Genomic DNA, 18511 nt, shown 5'->3' with positions numbered 1-18511 from the left:
ACAGTCGCTGGGCGAAGAGAGGAGAGAGACACTATTAGCCAAGATTCCCCCTCAGCCAACAAGGTTGAGAGGGCTTAGTAGAGAGCCAGTTACCTGCAGACTCCCCAGGAAGAAACCTGGCCAGAGTAAGACTCACAACCTCCAAACCTGCTGAGAACCCCTTACAAAGATGTCTTGGACTCTCAGCTTGTGCCACTTGCCCAGAGTCTGTGGGCTCTTATGGTCCAGTGTCTCCCCTGAAGCAGCTGACAGATTAAGTCTGGGGAAACATAAGGAGGCCCCGTTAAAGAACTAGGTTTGCTTCTCTCTCATTTACTCCCCTATTTTAAATGTCAGTAGAAAAAAGCAAAAATAGAATTTGCAGTAAATTAAACGTGTGATTATATTCACATAGAATTAAGGTGTAAAACTTAAGGTGTAAACTGTGCTTAGACATTTTTAAAGGACTGTCCTGAACATGACATGCTTTTATGGAACAAGACGCTTAAATATAAGCTTTAAGGATAAAGAACATTAAGAGTACCTAGTGTCCCTTTACATTACCGTCACATAAATAAAAGGGGGAAAGGGTCTCAATAAGGAAACTCAAGTGACAGGAGCTCCTAAGATAAACTAAGCAGTACACAAAAATAACACAGTATTGCATCTTTAAAGTAAGTTCCCCTTAAGGAAAGTTAGAGGCAAATACCTGAGTACAAAGTTAAGCTTTTTCTGCTTACTCATTTATCCAGGTCTCTTAATTCTAATACAGAATGAATAATCTGCACAGAGGGCTGATGTTGCCCCCCATCTCGCCACAGACCGAGGGCAGTTGTTTATACTTGACGCTTATCCATCGGCCTTAGGACTTTTGAATGTTCAAGTGAAAGTGTAAATAGAATAAGGTCACAGGTGATTGACAAGTTCAAGTTACTTAGCTCAATTATCAAAATTTTATTTCTAAATTATGTTCTATTTGATTTTCCTGCTTTGCTATAAATGACCTTCGAAAATCCAATGGGAGCGGACATTTTATACCATGTCCTATGCACCATGATTTATTTGTAAAGTCATTTTGTGATGTATGCCTCCTTTAATGTTTCTGTGGAGACCGAGTCTTTACAATTAGATTTAGAAGCACAGCTATCAGGCTAATTTAAAGGCAGTCATTTTAAAGACACAATGATCACTAACTTTTAACAACTTTCTGAAATGTTTCTAAATTTCTAAACCTCAGGCAGAACCTGCAGACTGTTTAGAATCTAATTCTCTGGATATTAGCATGCTATATTTAATGTCTGTCTATCTAAACAATAGATAAGAGTGCAATTTGTAAATATATACCTTACAACTCACTTTCAACATACTATCACAAAGTTCTCCTATGCATTTATTTAATAGATAACGAAGCTTTTCAGATCAAGGCTCATGCCGCCACATCTGGAAATGCTTCCTTGGCTCTAATCTGCCGCCCCCCCTACCATTGCCCCCTCCAGCCACCAGTGAGAGAAATAGCTGAAGCCTCTCCTTCCACCATTATATGATAACATCAGCTTTTAATCAGCAGCGAGAGGCACTCCTATTTAAATTTACAGGATGACTCTTTATTTCATTTATCTTTTCTTTTGGAGGAAAGTGAAATAAGAGCACCACCCTTATTAATTATAAGATTGATGGGGTGAAAAAAGCCAAATGAATTTGGCTTGCAAATTATTAGTAGAGGTATGAATATTTATGACTGTGCCAGGAACTGCAGTCGTGAACCCTGGGTATCAAGCTTGGAAGGCAGTCAAACCAGTGCACTCAGTGAGGGTTCAGTCTCCCCAAATCTGACATGACATAAATGGAAACTTCTAAATTAGACCCAGGGCGGGCTCCCATCAAATCCATTCCTTCTTTTTTTTTTTTTTTTTTTGGCTGATCTTGCTAAATATGAACTTACTTCTAGTGGCCTCCGTTATAAATTTAAAAAATATCTTTTAAGGTGAAAGCAGATACCTATACGTTTTGTGAAGAAAATCTATGTTTGTGCTTTTCTCACTTGATATTCACTTATGTTTTAAATCGAATGTATCTGTAAAATATTTGTGACATACATTTTAAAAATTTAAAGCTATCTTTATTCATTGAAAAAATATTGGAAACCTAAAATGTCCTGGATATAAAGAGGATTTGAATAAATACAATCTAAGTTAGATACAGACAGAAATAAGAGGGGAAAAGAAAACAACAGTGGAAGAGAGATTAAAAAAAAGTTTTCTTTGCTTGTTTTCTCTTTTTCTGCACCAGACTTTCTCATGTTTTAGTCCCAAAATGAGAAAATTTAAATGCAAGGTGGAGGAAGAAAGGGTCAGGGTAGAAAGGGAAAAGGGTGATGACAAGGACTTAATAATTCAGTAAAAGACAAACTATATCCTCCTCTTTTCCTCCTCTTGATTCTATCAATACATTGGAGGGTTTTATAGTGCTTTGGAAAAGGAGCTAAGGACTTGGGAGTTAATGAGCTCAACTCTCATTTCACCACTGGCTTCTTTTCTGTAAAAGAATTGTTGAGTGGAGGCTGACCCAATCCTGTGAAAATACTTCACTCTGACATCAGAGCAAGCTTAGTACATTTTGAAAAGGAAGACAAGTTGTTTTCAAAACAGAAATGCTAAGCATTCTAAAAAGCATAAGCAATTTAAAAAACACTCTTCAAATTTTCTGAAAAATTCCCAACTACATACATATATATATATATATATATATATATATACACACACACATATATACACATTTTTTTTCACAACTGTAAGTGGATATTTGTGCTAAACTGTTGCTTTATGTATATCTGTCTCAATTTGTCTGTTCTCTGTAAGGAAATAATTTTTTTAAAGAAGCGATACCACTGACAACAATTTACTTAAATTCACAAACCTTGAAATTGATGCATCTCCTATCAATCACACTCGGTAGATAGAGTAAAACACATTCAGCATTTGTATATCAATAGTGGCACACACACAAATGTGTTTTGTTCAATTTAAATGCTCTTCAACATGTCATTTCTTATTTTTCTGGAACGTGTTATGGGTTAGTCATCCTGTTTCAGCTGATTGTTAAATCCTTAACCTAATGAAAATTCAAAATATAATATTTATTTGTCATGGATTTCAAAGCTGAAAGGTAGGCTTTTGGGACAGTTTGGTCAACCTCTCTTATCTTTCCAACAAAGAACTGGAGGTCTAAAGATGGCAACTAACCAGTCCAACTCATGTAACTAGCTAGCTGGACAAGCTAGTTATATGGACAAGATCCTAAAGCTCTTGAGGCCAATTTTTGTATGATAGGGTGCTTCCCATCTTCTGCCCTTTATATCAGAGTAGTATTTATAATACTATACGCAGACTTTTCTACTAATAGTTTTCTTCCCAGCACACTGACAATGGAATTGTTGTTAAATAATAATAAGATATTGACTGCTCTGTTTGCCTATATGAAGATTTGTTGTTAATCTGTGATGTCTGTATTGATTAGGCAAGAATGAGGTCTCTCCTCTACCTGAAGAATAAATAGATCTCAGTACTGGCATAAAAACAAATTTTGTATTACTAGAAATCCTAACCTTATTGGCTACACGTCAGCTCAGTCAAGCTAGAAACAGATATAAATAGGAATAACTGAGAGCAGTGCCTCAAAATCTCCAAAAATGTTCACTAGGGATGTTTAAACTAGTATGAGAGTTCCTTGACTTCAGCACTTGGCAGCCTGCTTCTAGGTAACCTTCCCGCCTGGCTCTTCTGTTCACCCCAAATTGAATCCTACACGTGCTCCGTCCTTTCTACACTAAGGTGAATCCTATTCATGCCTGAGATGATCTTACATTTATGATGGCCTCTTCTGTCAAATTGTTATTTCTGTAGCTTACTGTCAGAAATGTCACTCAAAGTTTCTTCTCCACCTCTCTTTACTCTCTGTCATAGTAACTTGGAAGGTCTAATCCAAGTGGAATTTACTTCACCTATAAAATACAACAAGGAGAACTTTTTTTCACTTCTTGTCCGTCTCTCCCTTCCCCCCGTCCCCAGCTTTACACCTTCACTCTGTTTAAGGGCTGTAGCTCATTGTTTCTCCTTGTGGTAAAATTGTTCATCCAAGCAGTTTCTCTTAAGGTTCAAAAACCTAGCTCTTGTGAGTAAAGTTTATATGAAAATATGTTCGGCACATTTTCTGAGTAAAGTTTATATGTAAATATGTTCAGCATATTTTCTGAGTCCATGCTACTTAGGTTAATACTTCAGCATGAAAGAAAACAACACCGAAACAAAAATGTCCTCCAATTAAAGAAAGTTCTCGAGCATAAATAGCAGATATTTGATTTTTGAAAATATAAAAAATAAAATATGGGACTTGTTAGCATTTACAACTCCTTTCTTTATCAGTGTGGCCTCCTTTTTGCTACGTTTCCATTTCATTATTCTTGCATGAATATGATAAATGGTCATTAAATCTAACCATTTTTATTTAATGTTCATAAAAACTGGTAGGTTTTCAAACAGATGTGGCCTGATATGGTTCAGTGAATTTAGTGGACTTCTCATATAAATGGAATAATAACCATACGGAAGATGAATTTTATACCCGTGTTTACCTCTTCCAGAACTTACCCTTATTATAATTACAAATAGTGTTTGTTATGTATTATGCAATATATATACCATTGTCCAGACACTGAACAAACCTTAACTTGATCACTGCCATCTACAGTTTATAATCCGAGATAGCCCTGACAGCAAAAAATAGAAAGAAACAGGGACAAATAGAAGACATGGCACAGTTGTATATTCTTCATTCTATAAAAAAGAAAACGTAATGAAGCCTGGCTCAAAATGGACAAATTTTATCTTCTTTCCACTTAAATATTTTTCTTTCAGACTCAAAGAAGTGTTTGGGAAAGAAGAAATAGTTCATTTCATTTATTTTCTATCAATTAGGGATTACTTTGAGGAATAACCCGTCCCCTTTTAACTTTTTAAAAAGAGGTCAGCAAAGAGAAGAAGCTGGCAGTCAGAGTTGCCTAAGTGCAGAGGATAGGCAGGTTTAACTAATAAAGGCAGGAGAGCCCTGTGGTTTAAAAAAAACCTTCACAGTAAGACTGCCTGGATCTAACTGCTGGCTCAGCCGCTAGTTAACTATGTGACCTTAGGCGATAACTAACACTTCGAAACTTCTCATAGGGCTATGACAAGATGACCAAATGAGTTGATGCATGAAGGAATTTATCCTAATACTTGATTCATGGTGAGGATTCAATAAATATCAGTGGCCTCTATTATTATTATTATTATTATTATAGTCAACCCTCTACCCTCCTAGCTTGGATAGGACCGTATATGAACAATCGATGAAATTTAGATAACTTTTACTTTTATTAACCATGTATCTAAACTCAATATTAGTATAGATTCCCAATTCATTCTATATCTCTTAGGTAACTTCAGTTTTATGTTTGTACCTGTGTACTTATCTTTTAGCATTCCATCTTTAAAAAAGACCTACATTGCATACATTCTGCATGCAAGTTATTGAGTAAATAGCTTCTTGGGTTGTTTGATAATCAGATAATGGGAAGACCAGTAGCCTGGGAGCCAGAAAAACTAGATTCCTTTTTTTTTTTTTTTTTTTTGCAATATGAGTTGAAATTTATTTTTAGTCTCTCTCTTTTTATAATTGAAGTATAGTTAATTTACTACGTTGTGTTAGTTTCAGGTGTACAGCGAGGTGATTCATACATATATATTTTTTCCTGTTCTTTTCCATTAGAGGTTATTATGAGATATTGAATATAGTAACCTATGCTATACAGTAAATCCTTGTTATATTATCTATTTTACATATAGTGGATAGTGGTGTGTATCTGTTAATCCAGTACTCCTAATTTATCCCTTCCCACCCTCTTTCCTCTTTGGTAACCATAAGTTTGTTTTCTATGCCTGTGAGTCTGTTTCTGGTTTGTAAATAAGTTCATTTGTATTATTATTTTAGATTCCACACATAGGTGATATCATATAATATTTGTCTTTCTGTCTGGCTTACTTCACTCAGTATGATAATCTCTAGGTCCAACCATGTTGCTGCAAATGGCAATATTACATTCATTTTTTATGGCCGAGTAATATTCCATTGTATATATATACCACATCTTCTTTATCCATTCATCTGTCGATGGACACTTAGGTTGTTTCCATGTCTTGCCTATTGCAAATAGTGCCTCTATGAACGTTGGGGGTGCATGTATATTTTCAAATTAGAGTTTTCACCTTTTCTGGATGTATATCCGGGAGTGGGATTGCTGGATCATATAGTAACTCTATTTTTAATTTTTTAAGGAACTTCGATACTGTTCTCCATAGTGGCTGCACCAATTTACATTCCCACCAACAGTGGAGGAGGGTTCCCTTTCAGAGAAACTAGATTCTAAATATGTTTCTGCCACTGATTAATATGTGATTGGGCCTCAGTTTCTCCACCTGTAAAATAGGTTGGAGTAGAAATTATCCAAAGTTCATTCTGGCTCTAACACTCAGAGACTGCATGACTCACATAGCAGAACTTTTTTCTTTCTTCCAAGGGTATATTGTGGTAGGCCCTAGGACTCAAAGTAAAAAATTAGAGTTCTATCCTTAAGAAATTACAATGCAGTAGAGGGACAAACATTATATTACAGTGTGATGAGTAGAGATATGTAAAGGGAATGATAAGACCAGATAGAAGCAACATCTCACCAATGGGAAGCAAACACACAGCCAATGGGAAGATAAGAGAAAGTTGTAGAGGAGTTATAGCTCCTGAATTGAACCTTAAAGAAGAAATATGAGCTAAGGAAGAGGTGAGGAGAAGGACATGCCAGGAGGAAATAGTATGTGAAGAAACAAAAAGAGGAAGGACCGGTCATCTAGAGAACAGGCGGCTGTAGGGCAGAGGATGTGGGCAAAGAGGTAGAGATGAGGCTTCTCCTCACTCTTCCATGTCTCTGTGATCAATCTCACATCTTCCTCCTTTGGCTTTAGTCACCCTCCATTTGCTGCAGACCCCCCAATTTATATCTTCAGCCTAGACTTGCTCTTGAACTTTAGACCTATATATCCAACTCTCCATGGACATCTCCACACGTCTGGCACCTCAAATTTATGATTTTCAACCCTGAGGAAGTACCTTCTCCTGTGTTCACTATCTTGGTAAATGGTATTGCCATCCACTTAGTTGCTCGTGCTAGAAATTTAGGTTTTATCCTTGTTACTTCTCTTTTTTTTTAACCACTGTTCTCCCTCAATCCAATCAATTCCCAGGGACTAATAAGTATACCCCCTAAACGCATCTTTAACCCATTTGTTTCCCTCTATCTCTACTACCATCACCAAGCTGCCATTATTTGGACGTGATGGTTGGGGCTCTGGAGTAAAATATGGTCCCATCATATTCCTATTTAAAACCTTCAATGGAAATGCACCATTCTTAGGATAAGCTCTGAAGACTGATTGATTCTACTCCTGTCCCCCCCATCCCCAGCCCCATCTGGAATCTCCTCATTCTCTTTGGTCCAGTCACACTGTCCTTCTCTATGTTGCTCTAACAGCCTAGCCTCCTGCCCACCCTTAGGGTTCTTGCACTTTCTGTATCCTCCATCTGGAAAGCTCTTCTCTCCTCTACCATCCCCCATCTCTAGGCTAACTGCTATTCATTCTTCAGCTCTCACTTTAAATGCCATTTCCATGGGGAAGTTTTTCTTGACCATTTCCCCTCTAGATTAGGCTAGATTCTCTATTCTTATAATACCACTTAAATTTTCTTTGTAGCATTATCACATTTACACTTAATTAATAATTAATCATGTAATTATTTGTTTAATGTCTGTTTCTCCTGCTGAAATATGCCATTCCATAAGGACAAGGTCAGGCATGTTTGGTTCACTACAGTATCCTCAATGTCTAATAAATTTTTTTTGAAGGGAAAACAAGATGAAAGGGAGGGAGCAGTTAAATAAGATAAGGCCTGGAAAGTGTCCACTGGATTTAGCAACTAAGAGGTCATGGGTGACCTTGGAGAAGGCAGTTTTGGTGGGGTGGTATGGGTAGATGGCAAATTGAAGTCGGTTCGAGGAGTGAAAAGGAGGTGAGAAAGTGGAGGCAGTGTAATTGTAAACTAATTTCAAGAACCTTATTCATGGGAAAAATAAAAACAATATGACAATTGATAAATGGAAGATGTAGGATCAAGGGATGTTTTATTAATACTTTTCAAGATAAGAGAGAACTGAGCTTATTTCTATGGCTGAAAAGAAAGCAGTAGAAGAGAAGATGTACAGACTAATTGAGAGATTAAGAATATAGGAAAAAGATATAACTTATCTTTATAATGGAAGAAGGTTGTAGTACAAGCTGGGATCCAGAGCATAAGATATGTTTTGTAAAAGTTAAAAGTTACCTCTTTTAGCTTTTAGAAGAAAGGAAGTAAAGACTGGTGTACATATGGATTAAATAGAGGTGTGGGACCCAGAAGATAATGTGGTTTCTGCTTGAGAGTCTGGACTTCCCTCCAGTTGAAGGAGGCACTCAGAGAAAGGCGGCGCTGGGGAGAGAACACAAGGAGAGCGGTACAAGCTTAGAATCGCTCTTTGAGGGGAGTGGGAGAGGAAGCTGACCAGCACCAAGTCAAAAGATTGCTGAACCTTGCCAAGGGAGGTGTGCGGGGCCAACCATCCATATCGTTGTGTAATTTGCTCCAGAAGTGCTCAGCGATGTCACTGAAGGAGTGAGATGTGTGGATTCTTCCAAGTCTGAGAGTTTGCAGGGAAAGAGCAGTTAGGAAGTTGGGAATAGAGGTTGGGAAGTATTTGAATTATTGAGCCACTGGGTCTATGTTGGATAAAGAAGGAAATGAAGACACAGGGTGGTGACAGACTGAGAGTAAAATCAGTGATACAGGGGTTGCATAAAAAGAAACGAAACTGAGTTATTTGTAGTGAGGTGGATGGACCTAGAGTCTGTCATACAGAGTGAAGTAAGTCAGAAAGAGAAAAACAAATACCGCATGCTAACACATAGATATGAAATCTAAAAAAAAAAAAAAAAAAAAAAAGGTTCTGAAGAACCTGGGGGCAGGACAGGAATAAAGACACAGACGTAGAGAATGGACTTGAGGACACGGGGAAGGGGAAGCTGGGATGAAGTGAGAGAGTGGCATGGATATAAATACACTACCAAATGTAAAATAGATAGCTAGCGGGAAGCAGCCGCATAGCACAGGGAGATCAGCTCTGTGCTTTGTAACCACACAGAGGGGTGGGATAGGGAGGGTGGGAGGGAGACGCAAGAGGGAGGGGATATGGGGATATATGTATATGTATAGCTGATTCACTTTGTTATACAGCAGAAACTAACACACCATTGTAAAGCAATAAAGATGTTAAAAAAACAATACTTCAAAAAAAAAAAAAAAAAGGAATAGAGAGGTTCTGAGAGCTAGGGGAACATAAGAGAGTGAAGTGAGAGATTGTTGTGATGGTGTAGAAGTGGAAGTTACCTGGGGTATAAGTAGATCCAGATTGGCCACAGGGGTGGATATCATCAGAGGCACCTTCACATTTGCCCTATAAGCTGACAGCACCCTCACTTTCTTCTATTCTCATTTCGTGCTAGAAATCCCTTTGTCGCTCCCTGGGCCAGATCACTAAAAATATGGCAAAGGAGAAAGTGGTGATAGGGTTTATTCATTCATCTTTTGTCAGTTTAATTCCATTCAGTTCAACAAATATTTAGTGGGTAAATGCCAGGTGCCAAGGCATTGCTGTGTGGTGAAGAGATTCAGTGTTTCCCTTTATCATTCTGTATATCATTCTGTTAACTTTGCAGAGAGTGGATTTGGGGTGTGTGGGTGGGGATTTGGGAGAGAGACAAGACAAGACTTCTAAGCAGCAACACTAGTGGCTTCACTATTTAATAGCTCTATGTCCCTGGGGTATATATTTAACCTCTCTGGGTCTTAGTTTCTTCATCTGTATAATGGGAATATTAATAGTACCTAGCTTGTAGGTTTGTTGGGAAACTATTTATTTATAATGATGCCTTACAGATGACATGGCTGGAGCAGGAAAGGTACAAAATGAAACTGGAACATCTTGCATAAAAGTGAGGAAGTGCTCACAAAAAATGATGGGGGCCTGTCAAAAGAGACATAAGAACCAGCCTGAAGGGGCTTCCCACTGGTCAAATCTGGTCAAATTATTTGGGCATCAAAAATAAATAAGGAAGTAATGGATTCTACTCTACTGAATAAAATAAGAATCCGTGAGTCTATAATGATAAATAGATAAATAAGTAAGGAGAGAAAGCTCTTTTTTATGGTAATATGTCAATTAATCAATGTGGAAGGGATGAGGAAAATTCTAAAGACACCATTTTGCAACCATCATAGAAAAAATTAATTTAGGTAAAAGTCGTCAATGAATGCTAAATTTAGTGGAGAAAAGTTAAGGAAGAACAGGATGTTCATATTATATAGACATATCTCACTATAAATATTTATTACAACAGGGAAAATATTAGCAATACGGTGGAGAAATAGACAACACTTTCACCAAGTGAACAAAACTAACATCACCCCAAAAAACGTGATTTGCCACCAACGTGACACCATGGAAAAAGACACAACCTCACTTCTTGGTATTCCAGCCACAAATGCACAACCTAAATGTAGTCATCTGACACAGCACACAAACCCATACTGAGGGACATTGTATAAAATAACTGGCCTGCATTATTCAAAAGAAAGACCAAGTAACCATTCCATATTAAAGGAGACTGAAGAGACATGACGACTGTGACTCATTGTCCTGGATTGGATTCTGTACTAGAAAAAAAATACTACGAAAGACATTATTGGGGCAATAAGTGAAATCAGAATACGGTCTTTAGGTTAGATAAAAAGACGCTATCAATGTTAGATTTTCTCAGTTTTATAACTGTACTATAGTTATGTAAGAAAATACACACTGAAATGTAAATGGGTAAAGTAGCATGATATATACAACCAACTCTTAATTGTTTAGGAAAAAAAATATGGAGAGGAAGAGAGGGAGAAAATGCTAAAGCAAATGTTGTGAAATTATAACAACTGGTGAATCCGGGGTAAGGGTGTAGAGGAGATCTGTACTTTTCTTGTAAACTTTCTATAAGTTTGAAATTATTTAAAAATAAAGTTTAAAAAATAAGTGTTAAAAAAATCCTGCCCTACTCTCAATAAAAGTTTATCTCCTCTTCCTCCCCGCACCCCCGCCCCCGCCAACCCCAAACACCAGTTGGGACATTCTTGCAGTATTTCAAGTGATGGAGGACCTCATCTCAGGCATCAGGCATTGGAAATAGGGATGGAGTAGACAGGAAATATTCAAGCTAATTGCACCAGAAATTCTGGCAATGATGTGGGGAGTGCTCCATGCCATGGAATGCCACATGCCACTAAATATATGACACATCACCTCAACTCATGGCCAATTCTCACCATGCAGAATGAACTTTCTGTGGCATACTCTTCATGTGTGCCATGCATTCCGTCCAAGTACAGTTGGCTTCTGTACCTTATGGTACTTTAAGGGCAGTAATGGAGATAAAAGGCTAGTTCGTTTTCACGTCGACAGAGATCATCTTTTCCTTCTCTTAGGAAGAAAATGAGAGAGAGGAGGAGGAAGAGAAAGGAGGAGCAATGAGAATTGTTATGGGAACAACCTAGAATGGGCATTCCAGGATACATCTCCTTTCTCTTATTTCTGCAGTCTTTTCCTGGCTGCCAGAACTTAGCCCCTAGTGGTTTGTGCCTAAGCCTGACTCTCTTTCCAGACTAGAAGAAGGTGAGGTAGCTCACCTCCTCTTTCAGATTTACCTTTAAAAGTCTAGTGGTTCAAGATCAACATAGTGACTCACTTGGGGCTGTAAAGCTGCAGCCAGCTCCGGCAGCATGCATGAGTGAGACTGGATGGAGAGCTGTCAAATGGATTATGCCATCTCAACAAAGCATTGATTCGTTGATTAAAGTTTGCTTCAGCAAATAAAGTGAGCTTTATTGGAGACAGTATTACTTAAAGCCTCCAGTATTTCCTGTCTGCTGACAGAATAAAGCCCAAGACGGCTTTCTATGATCTTGAATTATTCCACCTTGCCAAACCCTCCATACACTAATACTTGAATCCCACTGGGCAACTCATCAGGCCACCAATTTCCTATTTCCCTCTCCTGTGGCTTTGTTCATTCTATTACCTAAGTTAGGAATGTCTTGGGCCACCATGGGACCAAGTTCAAGAGTCAACTTACATGCCAGCTTCTGGAAACCCTCTGTGAGACTGCCAAGCAGAATGAAAATAATTTATTTCTCCCTTTCGTCTGTATGAAGTATTTCCCCCATATATATACGAATATACAGTCGTCCCTCGGTATCCATGGGGGATTGGTTCCAGGGCCCCCATGGATACCAAAATCCGAGGATGCTCAAGTCCCTTATATAAAATGGCGTAGTATTTGCATATAACCTGAGCACATCCTCCCTTATATTGATACTTTAAAACATTTCTAGATTATTTATAATACCTAATACAATGTAAATGCTATGTAAATAGTCACCATGCACAGCAAATTCAAGTTTTGCTTTCTGGAACTTTCTGGAAATTTTTTTCCCCAAATATTTTCCATCTGTAGTTGGTTGGATTTTCAGATGTGGAAACCAGATAAGGAGGGCTGACTGTATTGTCATACAATTTAACATAAATATGACATTTATTAAATTCCCTTTCAGTCTTTTCTTCTATGCTTATGTCTTAAAAAGACTTTAAGAAATAGAAATGGAAATATAGCAGGAGTGAGAAACTTAATGGATGTTTGTTAGAGTGAGTGGGATGAAGGAAAACACGAGATGAAAGATACTACAATTATCTGTGAGGTTTGGTGTAAATCATGTAAGCAAAATAAAGGATCTAATATTGATATATGCAAACCATTTTACTTTTAGAAACTTTGGCTCCTTTGTAGAGCATTAATTTTTATGTCATATTAGGTAGAGAAAATGCACTTTTGTATATAAAAACTTTATCATTAAATTATTTACCTTTTCTTTCAGAAACTGTTGTCTTTCCAACTCCATCTTTAGGCACAGACAAATGGTCAGCTGAGTGGCATCATTAATAGAAGCAGCTATTTTAGAAGCTCTACTTCTGGAAGTGGAGTAAAAAGGAGGCGTAACCTGGAGTTTAAGATACCCACTGATAATGAGGGTATTTGAGTGATGGTAATTGGCAAGGAGAAAGACTTAAAGATCTATCTGGAGACCAACCCTCACACTCCAGGCATGCTGCCAGATAAAGACTAAAAACAGCATGGAAGATGGCAAGAAAAATATGCTCTTGGTTTCTTCATTGCCATAAAAGCCACTGGGAAGAGCTTAAAGAGATATGCCATTCCTGAATGGTAACATGAGACTTCTTGTTCTATGACTTGTGTGAAAACTTCTGCCCTTCCGGACTGGAGACAAGGAATATCATTTTCAACAAAGTGCAACCCTTTGGTCTATCTACTCATCATCAAAAAAGGGTACAGTAAGTAAAGCTGCAGAATGATCATCCCTTTACATTCAGTGCTGATCTTGGAACCAGATCAGTAACTCAACAATATTGCTTCTTTCTTTTAGACTAAGGTAATGGAACCTCTTTAACCTTGAGGATGACAATTTGATTTTTACACATCACACAAGATTTGGTAGTACACGACAAGCTTACAGAATGTAGCCACAGCTTCTTGCTCTGGGAAATGTGGATCAATTTAATTATTAAAACCATTTTGATGTTGGGGCCCTTGTGAGCAGAATCTTTAAGATGACCTGAGCCAATCCACACTCCATTATTTCACTGACACTTAACATGTTCTTTGCAGCTGTCAAGCTGTATCTCCCCAAATCCAAGACAATGAGTAAATTACATCAGTTCAGTCAGTGCAAAAATCAGCGAAAATGGTTGCATGACTGAACCGACAAGTCATTTGACACACTGTAAACTGAAACACTGAAGGAAATTGGAAGAACTGAGATTGTGTTGTCCCCTGAGTCACTTAAAATCTCTGAGTGTGTTTTGTTTTCTGTAAAATGGGTGTATTAATACTTTGCCCAGGTGGGTTGTGGTGAAGGTTAGAAATAACGCATGTAAAGTATCGGACATGTAGCAGACCCTTGATAAATGGTTGCTGTAATTATTATTATTATGAAAAGTTCGAGTTACTTTGAAGAAATTAAGCAATTAGTTACTGGTTGATGTAGATTTAAAAAAAAAACTTCTATCTAGTGCTGTTTTATTAATCAATTAGGTATAATGGCAAAAGGCAGTTTAAAGCTGGATTAACCCAAGTTGTCAAGCAGCTTAAATAGCAAGCCAGCCATTTATTTTAGTTTATTATTTATCTGCCTTCACTGTTAATAACCAAGCCCTTTAGTTTCAGCTGTTTTATGGAATATTCTTTTAGTAAATAGCTGATCTAATTGGTATTTTGTTAATAGGAAAAACTGAGTAAGAGAATAATAGTGATTGCTTGAGGAAGGAGGAAGCGGTTGCTTCTAGTTCAACATTTTATGAAATGGACTGCAAATAGAATAAAAGCAGTATTCTCATACGGTGGAATCCCTGATACATTAAGAATACCGGCAGTATACAGGCTGTAAGCAAAAAGGCAATAAATATGTCAAAAGAAACTTTAAAAATGATTTTTTTGCAAGCCAAGAAAATTGTCAATTAACTTGGAGATTATATGTGTACTAATGTACTTGTCTTCCTGACCTTCTGATCTTGATTAGTTTTTCAATGCTATTGGCATCTTTAAGGTTGCAATTTTCGGGAGATTCTGGGTTGCAGTCGTGCTGTCAAAGGGTCATTCTTCCTGGTAATAAGGTAGCTAGTGGTCCCTGGGAGAGAAGAGAAAACAATCAGGTCTTGAAAGCTGAAACACACTGAAGTCAAGGGTGAGTTCTTGGCGGAAGCCTAGCTCCTCTTTCTCAGTGTTTGTCATTGTTGCGATGAAGAAGAAAATGGTGGGGTTCACACCTACAGCCATGAAGTGGGAACCAAAATAACAAAGGGACACAACCACTGAAGCTGCAGACTGTAATATATCTGGGGACTATTTTTGAGAGCATGTTGGGTTTTTTGTTTGTTTTTCTTTTCAAATGTTTATGGCAGCTTTATTCATAATGGTCCAAAACTGAAAACAACCCAAATACTCATCACATAGTGAATGAATGAACAAATTTTGATATATTCCTACTCTGAAAAACTACTCAGCAAGAAAAAGGAACCAACTACTCAACACGCAACAACATGGGTGAATCTTTTAAAACACATTATGTTGAATGAAAGAAGGCAGTTACAAAAGGCTACATACTGTTTGATTTCATTTACATGACACTCTAGAAAAGACAAAACTAATGACATGATCAGTCACCAAGAGCCAGAGGTAGGTTTAAAGTATTGACTTCAAAGTAGCACAGAGAACCTGGGGGTTTGATGGAAATGTTCTGTATCATGATTGTGGTCATGGTTATATGACTATAAATATTTGTCAAAACTCATAGACTTATATACTTAAAATTGGTGAGTTTTATGTGTGTAAATTATATCCCAGTAAAGCTGGGTTTATTTTTAAGTGATTATAAAAGGTATAGCCAATGGGTGGTTGTGCCAATATTCAAATTTATTTCTCTACTTTTATGGCTGCGGTGAGAGCGTCAGACAAAAAATAATTGAAAGTTGGGAATCAGAATAAACCTTTGCTGGATAGATAACTGATATTCGTAAAGCGGGAGTCGTCAAAGGAGAGTGAAGAGGGCTCTGAATGTCTCTTTTTTTTTTTTAACATCTTTATTGGAGTATAATTGCTTTACAATGGTGTGTTAGTTTCTGCTGTGTAACAAAGAGAATCAGCTATACGTATACATGTATCCCCATATCTCCTCCCTCTTGCGTCTCTCTCCCACCCTCCCTATCCCACCCCCTAGGTGGTCACAAAGCACCGAGCTGTTCTCCCTGTGCGATGCAGCTGCTTCCCACTAACTATCTATTCTACATCTGGTAGTGTATATATGTCCATGCCACTCTCTCACTTCGTGCCAGCTTACCCTTCCCCCAGCACATTGTTTTTTCATTTACCACACAGTTGAATCACATGTTAAGGGATGTGGGTCCCATTAAAAAGAAGCATGCTGCTTATTTTGAAGCAAATTATTATCAAATGACTATGCTTCAAATCATTTCTTAATTTCAATTTGAAGTGAAGTCATTTGAGTTAGAAGCATATGCCTTTGCTAAGTTGTTGGGAAGAAAGAAAGAAAGAAAGAAAGAAAGAAAGAAAGAAAGAAAGAAAGAAAGAACGAAAGGAAGGAAGGAAGGAAGGAAGGAAGGAAGGAAGGAAGGAAGAAAGAAGGAAAGAAAAAGAAAGAAAGAAAGAAAGAAGGAAAGAAAAAGAAAGAAAGGAAGGAAGGAAAAGAAAAAGAAAAAGGAAAAAAGATAACTTGATTTTTTGCATTCACGGCTTACAAAACTGTTGATTCAAGATGTGACGGAAAGTTTAAGTCCTGACAGTAAGGCTTATTTCCTGTGGTCCAAAGGGACCTACACTCATTATCACTAGTGAGTTTTCACTTCATAATGCCAAAGGTAAACTTGAATAATTGTTACATTTAGTCCAAAGGAAGATTGTGACTAGCTTGTGAATTGTATCTGTAATTTAAACCTAAATAAAAACCTCCTTCCCTGGTATTTGTTTTTAATGGCAAATAAGTCAAAAGTAGAGAATACATGTTAATGTGTATCATTCTTTGTTAGAGTCTATTAAATATCTGCAAAATATTATTTGAGGAGCACCTATCTCTATCCATGCACAATTCAACTTCATGGACTATACATGCACTACATTTTCATCTACTAGACTTTGGGCTTTAGGGGACAGTTTCCATTGATTTTTCTCAACTTGGAGGTAAAGTTTGGATTATTTTCTTAACATTTTATCATCTTACTTCTCCTAATGGCTAATACATCGACATGGTAAGAAACTCAAACAATATGAAAGGAATACCATGAAGATAAGACTTCCTTCCATTCTCAACCCCAGTGAAATTTTCTCTCCCTGACAGTTATTGTGAGCATTTAAAATATACCATTCTAAATGTATTCTCTGCCTATATAAATGTGTATTTCTATAGCTCTTTTTTCTTATTAACATAATAGCATATTTGGGTCATAACAAGAAACAAAGGGCACGCTCAAATTTGGAAAATTAGAGGATAGTTTCTTTACAAAGAAATTCTCACCAAATATATAGGTTATAATATAAGGGAACCGCAAGGAGACAGCTCAGGAACCCAGGACGGTAACAGTGGAGCTGTTACATTCCCTAGGCTCAAAGAAAGGAGGGAAGTGAGTGGTTTCCAGAACTTGGATGGAAGAAATCAGGTAAGGGAGGAGCAGTGACGTGGCTAGCCTAAGGCAAGGAGGAAATGAATACTCGGACCTCACTTTTCTTCCCTTTGATCCCATGTTGGGGTTCCCAAATGCAAACAGCAAATGCAAACAGCAGCCAGAGGACAGAGGAGCCCAGTGATGTAATCCTAGAGGTCAGTCTCCCAGGACAAGGGGCAGAGCAGGGAAGAGTAAAGAGTGGGTCAGGATGAGCAACTGGAAGAAATCTGCCATTCACTCTCCTGTTCCTTGCTTTTCACAGTTAACAATATATGATGGAGATCATTCCACTTATCAGTACCTACAGATCTCTCCCCTTATTCTGAAGGAGGTAATCATTGCATGGATGAAGTGTAGTTTAATTACTCATCTATTGCTAAACATTTAGATTGATTTCCTATCTTTTGTAAGCACCAACAAAGCAACAAATATGCTTGTACATATGTCTTCATGCACATGCATGCTATATCTGTTATATAAATTCCTAAAATGGAAGTGCTTCCTCATTAATTTAAGGGGTCAAAGTGGATCTGGGGTGCTTATTTCTCCAAACAGAAAGAAAATGAAATTACTCTCACATTTGGGCATAGAGTTGTCAAAATTTGTTGTGAGTCCTTACTGCCCCCAAATCTAAATTCCTTCTTCCCTAAAAATCCAAATTCTTTTTAGTTTGTAGAATTGTAGAATAGTGTAGAAGTTAAGAACATGTACTCAGGAGCTGGTGAGCCTGTGTTGGAATCCTGGCTCTTCTGTATGACCTTGGGCAAGTTTTATAACCTCTCTATGATTCAGTTTCCTTATCTATAAAATGAGGATGCAAATAATATAATACTAGCAGCTACTTCAAAGAGCTTTGGGGAGGCTGAAATGAATTGCTATATGTAGACTGCTTAGACCAATACATAGCACTATATCAAGGTTTTGCTCTTATTATTTTGTAATCAATAACCTTTAATAACTGCCTCAACATTATTTTTGTTGTTAATCTTCTCTTTTTCCCTCACTCACGTCTCA

The 18511-nt window shown here is 37.5% G+C and overlaps 1 protein-coding gene across 1 annotated transcript in view; it reads right to left on the bottom strand.

The window, feature by feature from the left end:
* Window positions 1–14924: 14924 nt before the first annotated feature.
* The window catches only part of CDIN1 (CDAN1 interacting nuclease 1), a 259336-nt gene continuing 255749 nt past the window's right edge, over window positions 14925–18511 (bottom strand). The window contains exon 11 of the mRNA XM_068535327.1: window positions 14925–14949. Within this exon, the coding sequence (XP_068391428.1) occupies window positions 14940–14949 (10 nt within the window). The 3' untranslated portion in view covers window positions 14925–14939. The remainder of the gene's footprint in view (window positions 14950–18511) is intronic.

This window comes from Eschrichtius robustus, chromosome 1 (genome assembly GCF_028021215.1).
Source record: "Eschrichtius robustus isolate mEscRob2 chromosome 1, mEscRob2.pri, whole genome shotgun sequence".
NCBI lineage: Eukaryota > Metazoa > Chordata > Mammalia > Artiodactyla > Eschrichtiidae > Eschrichtius > Eschrichtius robustus.
This window is presented reverse-complemented; position numbering and strand designations above follow the sequence as displayed.